Raw genomic sequence first — 15,839 nt, forward strand, 5'->3', positions numbered from 1 at the left:
TGTTTCCTGAATTGAATGTAGAATAGGGTCCTGGATGGCCCTTCTGGTGACAAGATGATTAGTACCTTCACAGTTAACTGACCAAGTACAGATTCCGAGGGATGTTGACCAAGGAAGATGATTTCTCCCTGAATTTCCACAAGGAAACAGTCCACAGCTTTTATGTCTCATCCTGAGGGAACAGAGGATGAACCACGAGAGTCTTCCTACAGGAACCCTGACCCATATCAACGACTGTTTCTTGATGCCACTGTCTACCCACATGGGGTACACACTCTGGCCTCATCCTAGGTGCTCTGCCTCCACAGGGTGATTCAGGTAGACACCTGGAATCAGAAGGTATGTGCGTGTCGCCTTCTCTCAGGCCAGACCAGCAGTGACTGCCCTGAGTAGCACAGCAGGGATATGGACAGTACAGAGAACTCTAGAAAATGTAGAGAATGCTGCCTGGCTCGGGAGCAACAGCAGGCAGAAGCTCAAACCAGAGCCTTGCAGATGAGTTTTTAGCCAATCAGAAAAAGGATTTTAAGCTGACACTCTTGCTGCTGCTAGTTGAAAAGCCTGTGTGAAGAGGCCTGTAAGACCAGGCAATCCCCAGGTCTGAGGCACCATCCACTGCACAGCCCCAGAGCAGAACGGAGGGAATTTCTCCCTTAGGACAGGAGGGAGAACATGGGCCAGAAGCCTCTGTTTATTCCAAGGGACCCTGAGGTAAGGTCTGAGGGAACTGAGGCACCTTCAAAATCCCTCTCTGACTGTTCTTTGTTGCCTCCCAACCCTATTACCGGTCTGAGTTTGATGTTCCTCCTTTATGTTTTCATCCCACCATGGAAGCCCCCCTTGCTCTGAAATTACCCTGATCCTGAGTGCACCACTGCTGGTGGAAGCCCAGTGACAGATTTCCCAGTCTCAGGTGCTCTGGGACTATGCACCTAATTCAGAATATTGAACTAACTCATTGTCTTCATGTGCCACTAATGGAAACTTCTTGTCGTTGCCTCTTCCCTATTTCTTTTTACCTGGTAAACTCTTTATGTCCTGCTTTTAGATCCTTTCCTCTATTTTGAAAGAAGAACCTAAAATTCAGGAAGAGAGAGAATAGAGGGAGAAACACTTATTGTCTTGTTTATTAATGTTTTCCAGGCACTGTTCTAATTGCTCTATAACCATTTAATACTGCCCCTAGTCATGGGCAAGAGGAGCCTGATAAATAACACATTTATTAAAAAAAACACATTGATACTTCTGCCACTGGGGATTTGATGCTTAGGCTGGCACAATCTGTACAATACAATAGTATTGTACTGTAGTACAATCTGCAACTATAAGTATTTGCTCCCTCATTAACACTATTCAAGCTCCAGGAAATGCTTCTCCACATCTTTTGCTCTCTGTCCTCAGAAATAAAGGTGACTGTGTCTGAATGCTGTTAATGTTTGTGGCTTGTGTTTTTGCTGACATCAGATGGTTCAGGGAGGATTTGAGCAGCTGAAGAGATTTTAAGAGAAAAGTCAACTTAATTTTTCAAATACTTTCATTCAAAGAGCATAAATGCAATAGATTCTTGTGTAATGAAAAAATCACTTGCCAACAGGACTGGTTGTCAAATTTTGTTTGTTTTCTTGCTCCACGTATAAACCTGGTACTGCCAACAGTTACACCTGGCAGCTGAGGAACATTTTGCGATACTAAGCAAGTCATGTTACTCTTAAGTTTGTATATATGAAGGCCTAGATATAAAATGCACGAAGCGTGACTCACATTTTACAAAGAGAAGTCTGAGGCAAAAAGGTTCAGTATTTTGTTGACTCTCAAAAAGCACATCAGTGGTAGACAACGTCCCTGGTAGTGCAGTGGTTAAGAATCCACCTGCCAATACAGAAGACATGGGTTCGAGCCCTGGTCCGGGAAGATCCCACATGCTGCAGAACAACTAAGCTTGTGCACCACAACTACTGAGCCTGCACTCCAGAGGCTGCGAGCCACGACTACTGAAGCCCGCGCGCCTAGAGCCCGTGCTCCGCAACAAGAGAAGCCACCGCAATGAGAAGCCTGTGCACCGCAATGAAGAGAAGTCCCCACTCGCTGCAACTAGAGAAAGCCCATGTGCAGCAACGAAGACCCAACGCGGCCAAAACATAAATAAATAAATTTAAAATAAATTTAAAACAACAACAACAAAAAACTTTTTTTTTTGTTTTTTTTTGTTCTTCCATGCCTTTATTGGTGACAGCAATGGACAACCACAATGCCAGGCATAGCAAGATACCTGGGGTGGCAAGCAGGCACTTGCTGCATCAGTGCAGCTCAAAACAATTTCCTTCAAGAACTCTGCTCTTCCCACCACAGCTTAAGGCTCCTCAGAGTGTCTAAGATAATAAAAGTGAACTTCTTTGCGACAATGATTTTCTCTCCCTGAAATATGATCCCCACTTATTTTCCCTTACCCCAAATCCCAAGAACAATAGGTTTTAAATAAATATCACAGAGGTGTCTACTCTTGAATCATTTTTTTTTTCTTTTCGTTCTCTAAACTCCGAAGGCATTTAATCTTCAGATCATTCAAAACTGAAAGAACTCTTCACCCGAAATGTTCATCCAGCGTAATCTGATGAAGACAGAGTGCCAGGCATTAGATTGAGAACCTTCAAAAAAGATGTCTGCCCAGAGATACATGAGGTACTTCAGCTCCAGTGCTGATTGGTTCCTTTCCTTGGGACTCTCCAATCCTGCCATACATGGAAGCTTTCATAGGCTTTTATTCTCTAAAGTAGGCACACCAGATCCAGCGGGTGTGAGCTGTGTTCACTACCATTACTTCTTCCTTTGTTCTCAATGATGTCTGGGACGGTGGCTCTGCAGGTCCCCAGAGGCCTTTGGACGGCAGCTGTGATGGTGACGCTGGTGTTGGGCAGCCCGGGGGCTGAGGGCAGAGACTCTCCACGTAAGTGCAGGGCAGCTGCTCCCCAGAGCCACCGCTCCGGGGACCAGGCTCTGAGGGACACTTGGCCTGGGGTGTGATCTCAAGAATATTTCCTCTCTTCGGGGATGTCCTCATTTCCACCTCCTAATGACAAGGTGAGGACAGTCCCCCCCTCCCACAGGCTTAAGCCTGGGGATATTATAACAGGGAGGAGGAGACAAAGTGTGTATCTGCTACAAGTGCTGGGACAAAGTGAGCATGGGTATTTTGTTTTAAAGAATTTCTCCAAAGAAGACACAGCAGGACTTGTCATTTCAGGGTCCCCCAAGACCTTGTCTGGACTTAATGCTGTGGGATCCTGGGTTGGGGAAATGTAGGGCAGCAGTGGTCTCTGTAGTCTCAGAATTTGAGGAAAAGGACTCTACATTCCTGACTCTTGAGTGGAGGGTTCCCGGAAGCAAACTCCTGGTATTTGAGTGGAGCTGACTGGGTGGCCACCGACAGAATCTTAACCTCAAGTTTCACTGACTTACGGTCAAATAGTGACTTGAGTGGTATTCAGAGACTTGAGTTGAGGATGGACGGGGTTTAGGAGAAAGGAGAACGTAAGAAGAGAAATATGTATATTGAGAAAGCATTCATTTCAGACACAGGATTAGTATCTTCATATAAATTCTCTCTCAGTCTTCCTAACACCGCTATGTGTAGATATAATGACTTTTTACACCGTTATACTTAAGATACAGATACTCTGTTAAGTAACCCACCCAAGCTGGTAACTGTCTCAGTTTAATTGGAATCCAATTTATCTAATTTGAAAGTCTGTGCTCCTTCCGTGAATAAACCATCCTTTTTAGGACTGGGGCGGTGTCGGTCCCTTCTAACCACACAGGAGTCGGGTCAGGGTGGCAGAAACGCAGAGGAAACCCACGCATGGGAAGGCAGGCACTTTGCCAGGGACCAAGAGAATGTGCCTGTCAGGACGAGGACAAGCTCCATTCTACACCTCCTTTGTTATTCCCTTGAAGTCTTGTGCTTATGTAGACACTTGTTTGCCTCTGAGGTTCCCAGGATTTCGAGGGAAAATGACATTTCATGTGAGAACGTCCTGATCCCTCTAAGTAGAGAGATGGATGTGAAACCCACCCGACAGCCCTGTTTACTCGGTTCTCAGGCTCAGGCAGGGATCACAGGTCCCAGGGCTCCCCTCAGAGACAAGCCTCCTCACACGAAGGTCATTCTGGAAGCCCTCAGACGGGGCGGGAGGGCTTGGAAGAGCCGCCTGGAGGATCCGGGTTCGCAGTAGGAGGCGCAGGGCTGGGCTGGGCTGGGAACCCGGGGTTGAGCGGCGGGTTTCAGGTTTTTCCGACCCAGCTGGCCGCGGGCCGACATCTCCCCGCCCTGCCGAGCGGCTGCCGCCTGGCTGAGCGGCGGTGTCTCCCGCAGAGGACTTCCTGATCCAGCATACGGGCCTGTGTTACTTCACCAACGGCACGGAGCGGGTGCGGCTAGTGGAGAGATACATCTATAACCGGGAGGAGCTCGTGCGCTTCGACAGCGACGTGGGCGAGTACCGGGCGGTGAGCGAGCTGGGCCGGCCGGACGCCGAGTACTGGAACAGCCAGAAGGACATCCTGGAGGAGAAACGGGCCGCGGTGGACACGGTGTGCAGACACAACTACGGGGCTTATGAGAGCTTCACGGTGCAGCGGCGAGGTGAGCGCAGGCCGCCCTCCGCGGGGCCCACCCCCACCTGCCGAGACTCCGCGCGGGGGGGAGGGGCGGGGCCTCGGGGGTGGGATCCCCAGGCCCGCGGAGGGGACAGCGAGGCCGGGCCTCCCGCGCGGAGGGCCGGGGACCGAGGGCACAGCAGGGAGACGGAGGTTGGTAGCGCTGGAACATTCCCCGAAGAGGCGGGTCCGGGACCGCTCAGTATGGCCCCAGCTCTCGAGAGCCCCGTCCTGTGCAGTTCTTTCCACTAATTCCGCACGTTCCCGCCTCGTGCCTTTGGCTTGTTTGCTTCCCGAAGCTCAAGAGCTCAGCCTGGGGGAGTGAGGGCTGCTCCACGGCTGCCCTCAGGGCACCTTACGCACGTGGTGATACATCACAGCCACGAAAGAATACATTTTCACTTTTTGGTTTCAAATCATTATTCATCTTAATCCTGGTTTCTTAAATGGATGTCACTATATCACTTGTCCCGGCCCTCTTTCTGGCAAGGGACTGTCTTAATTATCCCTGTGTGCCTAGTACCTGACACATTGGCAGGTAGTATGAGCTCCATAAACCTTGCTTAAATTAATGAATAAATGTTCTCTGTTGCCCAGCCACTTAGGCTCAAGAGAAAGCACAAAGGTAAATGGGGTCTTAAAAACTGACTGTATTAATTATTCTTTACGATTTTGCTTAATGCTTTAAAGTAAACTCTTATTGACTTGGATCTTAACGATTTAGAATTTGTGAATGCAAAGCCTGAGGGAAAAAAGTGTTTAGTAAAAATAGAAACAGTACTTGAGTGGTGTTATAAGGCAAAGTTTTAATTTCTTATAAAAGCTCAACAAATGGCTGATAACAGAGCTGAAGTTTTGGGGTAAATAAGTTGATGCCATTTAATTACTGAATAAAAGTTGTTTCAGGTTCCCTTGGCCTGCCTATCCTCTCTCTCCCTGCCAGCTCCCCCAACATCCACTGCAGGGGTAGACATTCTGAAAGTTAATTATACCAGTTTCAGGAGCACCTATTGCTAGACAATTGTCTTACCAAACACTACCTATATTATGCCACTTAATTTCCTTGGTGTTAGCAATCAGCATCACCACTTTATATATGCTAATATTGGTACATAATAAACAGTTTAAGTAATTACACACAGTTATTCACTGCCTTGAAGCCTCCCCCAAATACACAATAGTCATCATGTTCTTTACTACATGTATGTAGAGTCTAATGGAAGCAAAGCCTTGTTTAAGCCAGTTATGACCAGAAGCAGCAATGAGTCTGTTCCTGCCTATTTTCAATGTTAGTGGGACAAAATGATACATTCGAGGGATTGAAAACTCACTGATTGATCCCTAGTCTGACCCCGGTGTTATCTGTGTATGTTCACATAACTTTTAGCTTACTTTACCCAATCTTGCCTTCTCCTTCATCCTGATGCCACCAAGTACATACTTATATTTTTGCTATTTCAGTTCTTTCTCATAAAAATTATTCTAACATTTCTCTCTTGAACTTGTGACCTCCATTTTTTACTCCCAATCTGTTTAACACGAACAGATTTTATAAGTCCACCTAGCTGACCATGACTTTAGTCAGAGCCCAGGAAGAAGAACCTGATCAAGAGTTAAAGTCCAAACTGAAAACATGATTCTTTCCAGATGATGGCTCACGAGTACTATGTTATTGGGGTGACGAGAGTGCCTGCCGACCTCAGCGAGTCCCAGTTATATTGTATGTTCATGTGACATGCTCACTAACCCAGGCCAACTTCTGCAAGAATCTCAGAATATTTTCTATAGAGAACATACATGATAATGATGTCTGATTTCAGAACAAGGCAGTTATTCTTAATAGCAAAGGGATGGAGTAGTGTTGGCAGCTCACTTGAATGTTAAAAGAAAATTAGGGGAAAAAAGTAAATGAGAGTACATAATATATTATCAAATAGATAAAACACTACATGAAATATTTACTATAGTTTTGCACTAAGGGAATGAGGGAGATGCAATAAAATGGCTGCAGAGATAAAGGATAATATGTGTAAAACAGGTTGGGAGGTGTGTCATATTTGACCATGAGTAGCAATGTGAGAAGATAAAGGAATCAAGGCATGGGCAAACATGATGTTTTATCAGTGTTACTTGTTTTCAAGGTTTCCTTTCTTTTCCTTCAAAAATTACAAACTTTTGACATAACACTTGTGGTTCTTTTTTGTTTTTATTTTTTGTTTTATCTTTGTTACTAGATTGCAAGTTCTGTAAAGGCAGGGGCCACAGTTTGTTGTTTATCTTTGGGTCCCAAGTGCTTGTCAAATTTATATTTGTTGAATGAATGAATGAATCAAATAAAGTATATGTGGCATAAATGAACTAGAGATAGAAGTGTAGGTATTTAATTATATAAATTTTTGTGGGGAGTTCACCACAGAATGGCATTTGAGCTAAGATGAGGCTAAAAACTGAGAGAGATGCTTTGTTGACGGGTAAGAAGTGCTCTCGCTCTCGAATTCTGTATTACAGGGCTGAGGATTATAGATGTAGCCTGTTTGAGAAACACTGCTTTGTAGGAAGGATGTGATGGTCACTGTTGTCCCATTTTACTGGACATAGAAATGTCTGTACTTTCTTAATTCTCAGTCCATGGGGCCATGACTACTGTTGATCATCTCATGGCCAGCAGGTGGGAGTCAAAGTTGCTGGATTTTCTCTACTGTGGGGAGCATGGAGACTAACAGAAAACAGTGTCACTGACCTAGCACAAGTCACTAGAGCTGATCGTGATGGTCACTTCTAGGTGGGAGAGCAAGGGGGAACAAGTCCAGGTTTATTATTTTATTTAAAAAATGTTATAAGTAGTGGCCTGTATAATATAGCAATTTATAATTTTAAAGTGCTTCATTTTTATCAATTAGTGTCAACAGAGTAACTCCCATAGAATGATTAGAACTGTCTCTTGAGACTCTGAAAAGTAAACTGACTAATGTTTTTATTCAAGCTAATAAAGTGGTCCAGGTTAGATCCAAATCCAAGATTTGGAATCCAAGGATCTTTCCACCCTGGTACCAGGGAAGGACTCTTCCTGGTGGGGAGACTTGCTGTGTGGTCTCACATTTCACTGTGTCTTTTCCTGTCTGTTACTCCCTCAGTGGAACCTACAGTGACCATCTCCCCATCCAAGACAGAGGCTCTAAACCACCACAACCTGCTGGTCTGCTCGGTGGCAGATTTCTATCCAGGCCAGATCAAAGTTCGGTGGTTCCGGAATGACCAGGAGGAGACAGCTGGCGTTGTGTCCACCCCTCTTATTAGAAATGGGGACTGGACCTTCCAGATGCTTGTGATGCTGGAAATGACTCCCCGGCAAGGAGATGTCTACACCTGCCATGTGGAGCACCCCAGCCTCCAGAGCCCCATCATGGTGGAGTGGCGTAAGGGGCACTTGGTTTCCTTTCACCGTGGGCCCCACAGGACAGGGGCAGATAGAGCTTCCTTGGTCCATCCCATCTCATCCCTTGTCCCCAGAATCACTACTGAGCTGGAAATTACAGGATACAAGAGTGCCTCTTGCCTCATAGTAAGGGCGTCAGAAGAATCCTGATCTCATTGTCTTTCCAGATACAGGGAGCTCACTCTACACACCAGGGCCCCAGAGCCCAGCCCTGGTAGCTCTGAAGGATTGACTGGTGACCAGAGTCTTAGGGCGTAAGGTTATGGATGTGTCCCTGAGGAGCAGGGATCCACTTTCCCCTTCTCCCACCCGCCCACTCTGTCCAAGGATCTGTTGGCGGGTCCCTCCCCTAGGGGTAGTCAGAATGGAGAACTAGGTTCCCCTGACACCTCCACCTCCTGTATCTCAGACTAGACTTCAGGCTTCTCAAAGGGACACCCCCCTTTGGTGTGGGGACAAACCCTGACACTCAGGCTCTGATCCCTAGGGGCACAGTCTGGATCTGCCCAGAGCAAGATGCTGAGTGGTGTTGGGGGCTTTGTGCTGGGGCTGATCTTCCTCGGGCTGGGCCTCGTCATCCGTCACAGGAGCCAGAAGGGTAAGGAACCCTGGGGAAAAGGGGGAGATGGGCTGTGACTGAGACCCTCTGTTCAGGGAGGCCTGTGCCTCTAGATGTAGCTCTTTCCTCCTGACCCTGAAAGGAAGGAGACTAGGCTGGTGGTGGGCGGAAATGGAACGACCTAGGGAGACATTGGAGTCTGATTTTACTGGTTGGAAAGCAGCCCTTTCACAGAGGTGACAGGTGGGATTTATTCTAGGGCTTCCTTCTGGTGACAGTTCCATTCATTTGGGGAGATTTTATTTTAGGGCAGTTAAGGCCTTGTGGGTAGAGGGGATGGGTAGGGAAGAAATATATTTCAAATTAAGTTGCTTATCTCCTTTCCCTTTGGGGTGGGTGAGACACTTGCTGTTTGTGTCATGAGACCTTTTGTGGGACCTCCTGGGCCTCCACCAGCAGCTACTGTTTTTGCTCTGTTTCCCTGGGGGTTATGGGGACAGATAAAAGAGGGAAGGGTGTGAGGTGAGTATACCTGGGCACAGTGGTCTCGTCCATGGCCTATTTTCTGCTATGGGATCAAGAGTTAGGGGAGAAGTTCACCCAGTTTCTGTAGGAAGCTCCTGAGGTTGTTCTCCAGAATCAGGCCATAACTTTGGTGGCATCTTTCTGTGAAACTTGGAGCCAGAACTGTGGTGTTAGTGCTAGACACCAGGGTGATACCCACTTTGTGCCACATGTTGGTGGTTACTGCCTGTGGGCATTTATAGTGACTGAAAGAGGCTATGAGTGGTGGAAAGAAGGTGAGTTATTATCTAATTTATTAAAAGTTTGACATCTTCGTATCCCACAGAAGGATAACAGCTGCTCCCCAGCCTTCCACACATCTGCGTCAGGCTGAAGTGTTGTGTCCTCTTTAGCTGATTTCACCTCTACACAGATGTTAGGGGAGGTGATGGTGATATGCCCCGGACCTCAGCTTTCTCTGTCAGATGCTGCAGGCCGAGAAGAGGTGAGGGGGCGCGTCCCTCAGGGTGCCATGTGCTGATCACTCTCTCTCTTCTCCAGGGCTCGTGCACTGACTCCTGAGGATGCTTTGACGGGGATTGGTTTTTGCTCTTCTGTAATAGCTGCCTGTTCTTGCCCAGAATTCCCAGTTGCCTGTCAACCTGTTCCTCTGAGATCAGGTTCCTCCATTAACTCTGACACAGTCACCAGGTTACCCCTTGCCCTGCCCCAAGGATTTGACTCTGATGCTGCTTCCTGCACTGACCCCGGAGCCTCTGCCCGTGTACTGCCAACAGCGTCTACTGAGCGCCTACTCAGACCCCAAGGGATTTTTCTGTTTGCATTCTCCCTCCGCAGACTGCTCAAGAGAAGCATGTTGAAACCATTACCTGGCTATAGGGTATATCATAATTAAACATGAATATGAGTTATCTATACCCTGAGCCTTCTTTTTTATTAAGCTTATGCTAATCATATTTTTTTAATATTTATTAAGACTCACACCGGGTCTTAGTTGTGGCACATGGGATCTTCGTTGCTGCATGTGGGATCTTCAGTTGCGGCATGCGGGCTCTAGTTCCCTGACCAGGGATTGAACCCGAGCCCCCCTGCATTGGGAGTGTGGAGTCTTAACCACAGGACCACTGTACCATAGGGAAGTCCCTATGCTAATCATATATTTTTTATTGAGGTATGATTGATAAACAACATTATATTAGTTTTGGCTGTACAGCATGATGATTCAGTATTTGTATTATTGCAAAATGATCACTACAATAAGTCTCATTAACATCATCACTATAGATTGTTACAATTTTTTTCTTGTGATGAGAACTTTTTAGATCTACTCTTTTCAATGACCACCTGTCAGGGTTACAGGAAGGAAGCCTCCCTTGTGGGGAGGTTAGATAGTTATCTAACTGTCAGACCAACACACAGGCTGGGAGCTGGTTGAGAAGCAGCCTGTACCCAGGAGTCTGATTCAGCAGCTCTGGGTAGAATCGAGAATCTCGGCTGGGAAACCACTGGAGCAGATCAGTGGATTCCACAGTGGTGGGAAGAACAAAAAGGACATCTCCTTCATATTTACGTTTTATCTAGAAGTTAAAAAAAGGAAGTAAGCTTACTAATATTTGAGGTCTAGTGAATCAGACAGTCTCGTGTCACAACTGAGATGTCACATAGAATACTGTAGGTAGAGCAGGAGTACTCCATCACTGAAAGCTGCAGCTGTATCTTCATTTGTTCACTCACATTAGCATGTCTCCACGTATTGTAGTTTACTGTACCCTCTTAAAGAAACTTACGGACTATATTATTTTATTTTATTTTTATTATTTTAAATAACAGAATTGCAAATGGTAGAACCTTTACAATATTTTGAATGAAATGGGGAATAACCATGATAATCTTTTGCGCCACAGAGAGGTTTGTGGGTTATCTTGGGTCTAAACAATTAAAACATAGTCAAATTAAAAAAAAAAAAAACTACTCTTTTAGCAACTTTCAAATATACAACACAGTATTATTAACTAGATTCACCACGCTGTACATCACATCCCCAGGACTTATGTATGTTATAACGGGAAGTTTGTGCCTTTTCACCACCTTCACGACTTTTGCCCTCCTCTGGCAACCACCAATTCGTTCTGTTTATCTATGAGTTCTTTTTTATTAAAGATTCCACATAAGCTAAGTGAGATTTTATGGTATTTGCCTTTCTCTGTCTAACTCATTTCACTTAGCGTAATGCCCTCAAGGTCCATCCATGCTGTTGCAAATGGCAAGATTTCATTCTTTTTATGGCTGAATAATATTCCATTATGTGTATATACACACCGCAGTTTCTTTATCCATGCATTCACCAATGGCCACTTATGTTGCTTTCATATCATGGCTATTGTAATTAATGCTACAATGAACATGGGGTGCATAGATCTTTTCCAAGTTAGTGTTTTTGTTTCCTTTGGATAAATACCCAGAAGAGAAATTGCTGGATCATATGGCAGTTTTATTTTATTTTATTTATTTATTTATTTATTTTAAAAAATATGTGGTTTAACACAAAGTTTGAATGCAAAGTTAATTTTTTTTTAATATTAATTAATTTATTTATTTTGGCTGTGTTGGGTCTTCGTTTCTGTGCGAAGGCTTTCTCTAGTTGCGGCAAGTGGGGGCCACTCTTCATCGCGGTGCGCGGGCCTCTCACTATCGCGGCCTCTCTTGTTGCGGAGCACAGGCTCCAGACGCGCAGGCTCAGTAATTGTGGCTCACGGGCCCAGCCGCTCCGCGGCATGTGGGATCTTCCCAGACCAGGGCTCGAACCCGTGTCCCCTGCATTGGCAGGCAGATTCTCAACCACTGCGCCACCAGGGAAGCCCAGGCAGTTTTATTTTTAATGTTTTGAGGAACCTCCATGCTGCTTTCGATAGTGCTGCACCAATTTACATTCCCACCAACAGTGCACAAGGATTCCGTTTTCTCTACATCCTTGCCAGCACTTGTTATTTCTTGTCTTTTTGATGATAGCCATTCTAACATGTGTGAGGTGATATCTTTTTTAAAAAAGATATTTATTTAATCTTAAAAATTTATTTATTTATTTATTTATTTATTTATTTTTGTGGTGATACCTTACTGTGGCTTTGATTTGCATTTCCCTGTTGATTAGTGATGTTGAGCATCTTTTCATGTACCTGTTGGCTGTCTGTATGTCTTCTTTGGAAAAATGTCTATTCAGATTCTCTGCCCATTTTTTAATCAGACTTTTTTTCGCCTTTGAATTGTATGATATTTTTATATATTTTGGATATTAACTCCTTAGCAGATATATAATTTGCAAATTTTTTTCCCATTCAGTAGATTTTCTTTTCGTTTGGTTGATAGTTTCCTTTGCTGTGCAGAAGCTTTTTAGTTTAATGTAGTCTGACTAGTTTATTTTTGCTTTTGTTGCCTTTACTTTTGGTGTCAAAAAGTCATCACAAAGGCCAATGTCAAGGAGTTTACCATCTTTGTTTCTTCTAGGAGTTTCAAGGTTTCAGGTCTTACATTCAAATCTTTAATCTATTTTGAGTTAATTTTTGTGTATGGTGTAAGATAGTGGTCCATATTCTTTCTTTTTCATGTAGCTGTCTACTTTTCCCAATACCCTTAATTGAAGAGACTTTTCTTTTCCCACTGTGTATTCTTGGCTCCTTTATCGAAAATATGTGTATGGGTTTATATTTGGGATCTCTATTCTGTTCCATTGATCTACGTGTCTGTTTTTATGCCAATACTATATTGTCTTGATTACTATAGTTTTACAATATATTTGAAATCAGGGAGCTTGATATCTCCAGCTTTGTTCTTTCTCAAAATTTCTTTGGCTATTCTGGATCATTTGTGGTTCCATACACATTTTAGAATTATTTGTTCTAATTCTGTGGAAAAATGCTATTGGTATTTTGATAGGGATTGCATTGAATCTGCTTTGGTCATTTTAACAATATTAAATTCTTCCATTCCATGACCATGTTATATTTTTCCATCTGTTTGTGTCATCTTCAATTTCTTTCATCAGTGTCTTATAATTTTTAGAGTACAGGTCTTTTACCTCCTTGGTGAGATTTATTTCTAGGTATTTTATTCTTTTTGATGCAGTTGTAAATAAGATTGTTTTCTTAATTTCTATTTCTGATAGTTTGTTGTTAGTGTACAGAAACACAACAGATTTCTATGTTCTAATTTTGTATCCTACAACTTTACTGAATTAATTTATTGCTCTAATAGTTTTTTGGTGGTGCCTTCAGGATTTTCTATATATACTGTCATGTCGTCTGCAAACAGTGCTTCTTCCCTTCCAACTTGGATTCCTTTAATTAATTTATTTATTTTAATCTGATTTTAGGATTTCTCATACTATGTTGAATAAAAGTGGCTAGAGTGGTCATCCTTGTTTTCATTCTGATCTTAGAGGAAATGCTTTTGGCCTTTCAATGTTGAGTAGGGCGTTGGCTATGGGTTTGTCATCCATGACCTTTATTATGTTGAGGTATGAACCCTCTATACCCACTTTGTTGAGAGTTTTTATAATAAATAGGTGTTGAATTTTGCCAAAAGCTTTTTCTGCATGTATTGAGATGATCGTATGTTTTTTATTCTTCTATTTGTTAATGGGGTGTATCACATAGATTGATTTGCAGATGTTGAATCTTGCAGCTACAAAAGCCAGGGCACCAGAAGAGTGTAAGAGCTCCCTTCTGAGAGCTACTGGCACTGTGGAGCGTGGCAAGGGAGAGTGAAATGATAGTGCCCACCCTCCAAGGTCTCTGGAAAGGATTACAGTCAGCCCTTAGATTTGTGTTTAATTAGAAGCTTCCCCCTCAGGCTGTAGCTATGATGGTAAGCTAATAGGCCTCTTTCATAGATATACTGATCTCCTGGGTCTGTTGCCTCTTACTGTGCCCTGGGTTGGTAGCTGTTTAAGAACTTTTCTACATTTGTTATAGTTCTTTGTCACCCATGAGCCTAGTGTCACCCCACTAGTCACCAAAGCCAGAAAATGTAGAGGCATCTCCTAGCACCAGCTGGAAAAATCACGGCACCCAAGGTATAAGCTTCTTTGGAGGGCACCAGTGGGCTGGAGCAAGGCAGGGGGAGAGTGCAAAGATTTTGTCCACTGGCTTCTGTTGCATGAAAGTACCTCCATAGCCCCTTAGAATTGTGCCAAACCAGAAACCTGCCGCTCAGGCCAAAACTCCTGGACAAAAAATAAGCCTCTTTCTCAGAAAGACTGGGAGTGTGTTTCAGTCTGCTATTTGTGCAGTACCCTTGGGGTGGTAGTCTGCCAAGAACCGTATCTGATTTTTACAGTCCTATTGGACCTAGGAGTGTGAACCTCCCTGCCTTCGAGAACCAGGTGATCCAAAGACATCCCACTGGATTGCAACCACAAAAACTGGGACACCAGACACAAAAACCAGGACACCAGACCCATGTAAAAGCTCCCCTGCAGGAAATACTGGTGCTCTGGAGTGTGGCACAGGAGTAGTGTGAAGATAGCACCTGCTGGCTAGCGCGATACAAAGTGGGAGTGTAAAGATGGAATCCCTGAAAAAAAAAGGCCTAGAATAAAAAAAAATAAAAAGGTGTCTGCCCACTTTAGCATAGCACAGGGAGAGTGTGAAGATGGTGGCTGCCAGCCTCCATCCCTGGGGAGTATCCCAGCAGACCCCTGCTCCTTAGGCTGACACTTTAAGGTCATCAAATGAGCCTCATTCCCATAAAGTGTGGGCACTTTTCAAATGGCTTCTGTGCTGGGACCTGGGTCGAGTGAGTCTGTGTGTGAGCCCTTTAAGAGCCATTTCTCGGTTCACTACAGTATTGTCTCATAGACATGAGAGCCATTGGCTTTCAAAGCTTGAAGTTTTGGGGACTCATCTCTCAGGTGCAGGTCTTAAAAGTTGGGGTGTCTATATTGTGGTGTTCAAATCCCTTTCTCCTCAGGGAGAAGCTCTAGATTTTGAGTTCCTTCCCAATTGTGGGTTGCTGTACCTGGAGTAGGGTTTATGGAAAGATAATGACTCAGCCTCTCTTGCCTTGATGTGGTTTCCCTCTCATTTGCCTGATGTGCAGTTGTTGTTAAGCCAGTTTTTAGTTTAGTTATTTTTTCTTCCAGAGGAAATTGTTCCATTTATAGCTGTAGACTGGGTGTGTCCATTGGAAGAGGTGAGTTCATGATCTTCCTTCATCAACCTCTGGTACCAAACTCTTTCAGCAATTTTGAATATATCATCTCCTTCTGTCCTTAAACGTAAGGTTTCTTTTGAGAAATCTGATAACATTATAGTTTTCATCATAAGTTACAAGCTTCTTTTCTCTTGCTGCTTTTAAGATTATCTCTGTCTTTGATTTTTTACAACTTTATCATAATATATCTTTGAGAAAACCTCTTTAAGTTGAATTTATTTCTTAACTATGAGCTTCATGAACTTAGATATCCAAATCTCACCTCAGATATGGGAAGCTCTCAGCCATTGTTTCTTTTCTTTCTTTTTTCTTTCTTTTTCTTTCTTTCTTTTTCTTTTTTTTAAAGAGAGTGATACTGGCAGGGCTATTTTATTATTTATTTACTTACTTTTTTGCATTAAAAATTTTTATTGGAGTATAGTTGATTTGCAATGTTGTGTTACTTTCTGCTGTACA

The 15,839-nt window shown here is 43.9% G+C and overlaps 1 protein-coding gene across 1 annotated transcript; it reads left to right on the forward strand.

Moving 5' to 3' along the window:
- Positions 1-2,768: 2,768 nt before the first annotated feature.
- Positions 2,769-10,088, forward strand: LOC309607734 (boLa class II histocompatibility antigen, DQB*0101 beta chain-like). The gene is made up of 5 exons (XM_082346628.1): positions 2,769-2,944; positions 4,370-4,639; positions 7,788-8,069; positions 8,577-8,687; positions 9,714-10,088. The coding sequence occupies exons 1-5, from the start codon at positions 2,836-2,838 to the stop codon at positions 9,725-9,727; spliced, it is 786 nt and encodes a 261-aa protein (XP_082202754.1). The 5' UTR covers positions 2,769-2,835; the 3' UTR covers positions 9,728-10,088.
- Positions 10,089-15,839: the final 5,751 nt, after the last annotated feature.

This window comes from Balaenoptera borealis (genome assembly GCF_965194805.1).
Source record: "Balaenoptera borealis genome assembly, chromosome: 12".
NCBI lineage: Eukaryota > Metazoa > Chordata > Mammalia > Artiodactyla > Balaenopteridae > Balaenoptera > Balaenoptera borealis.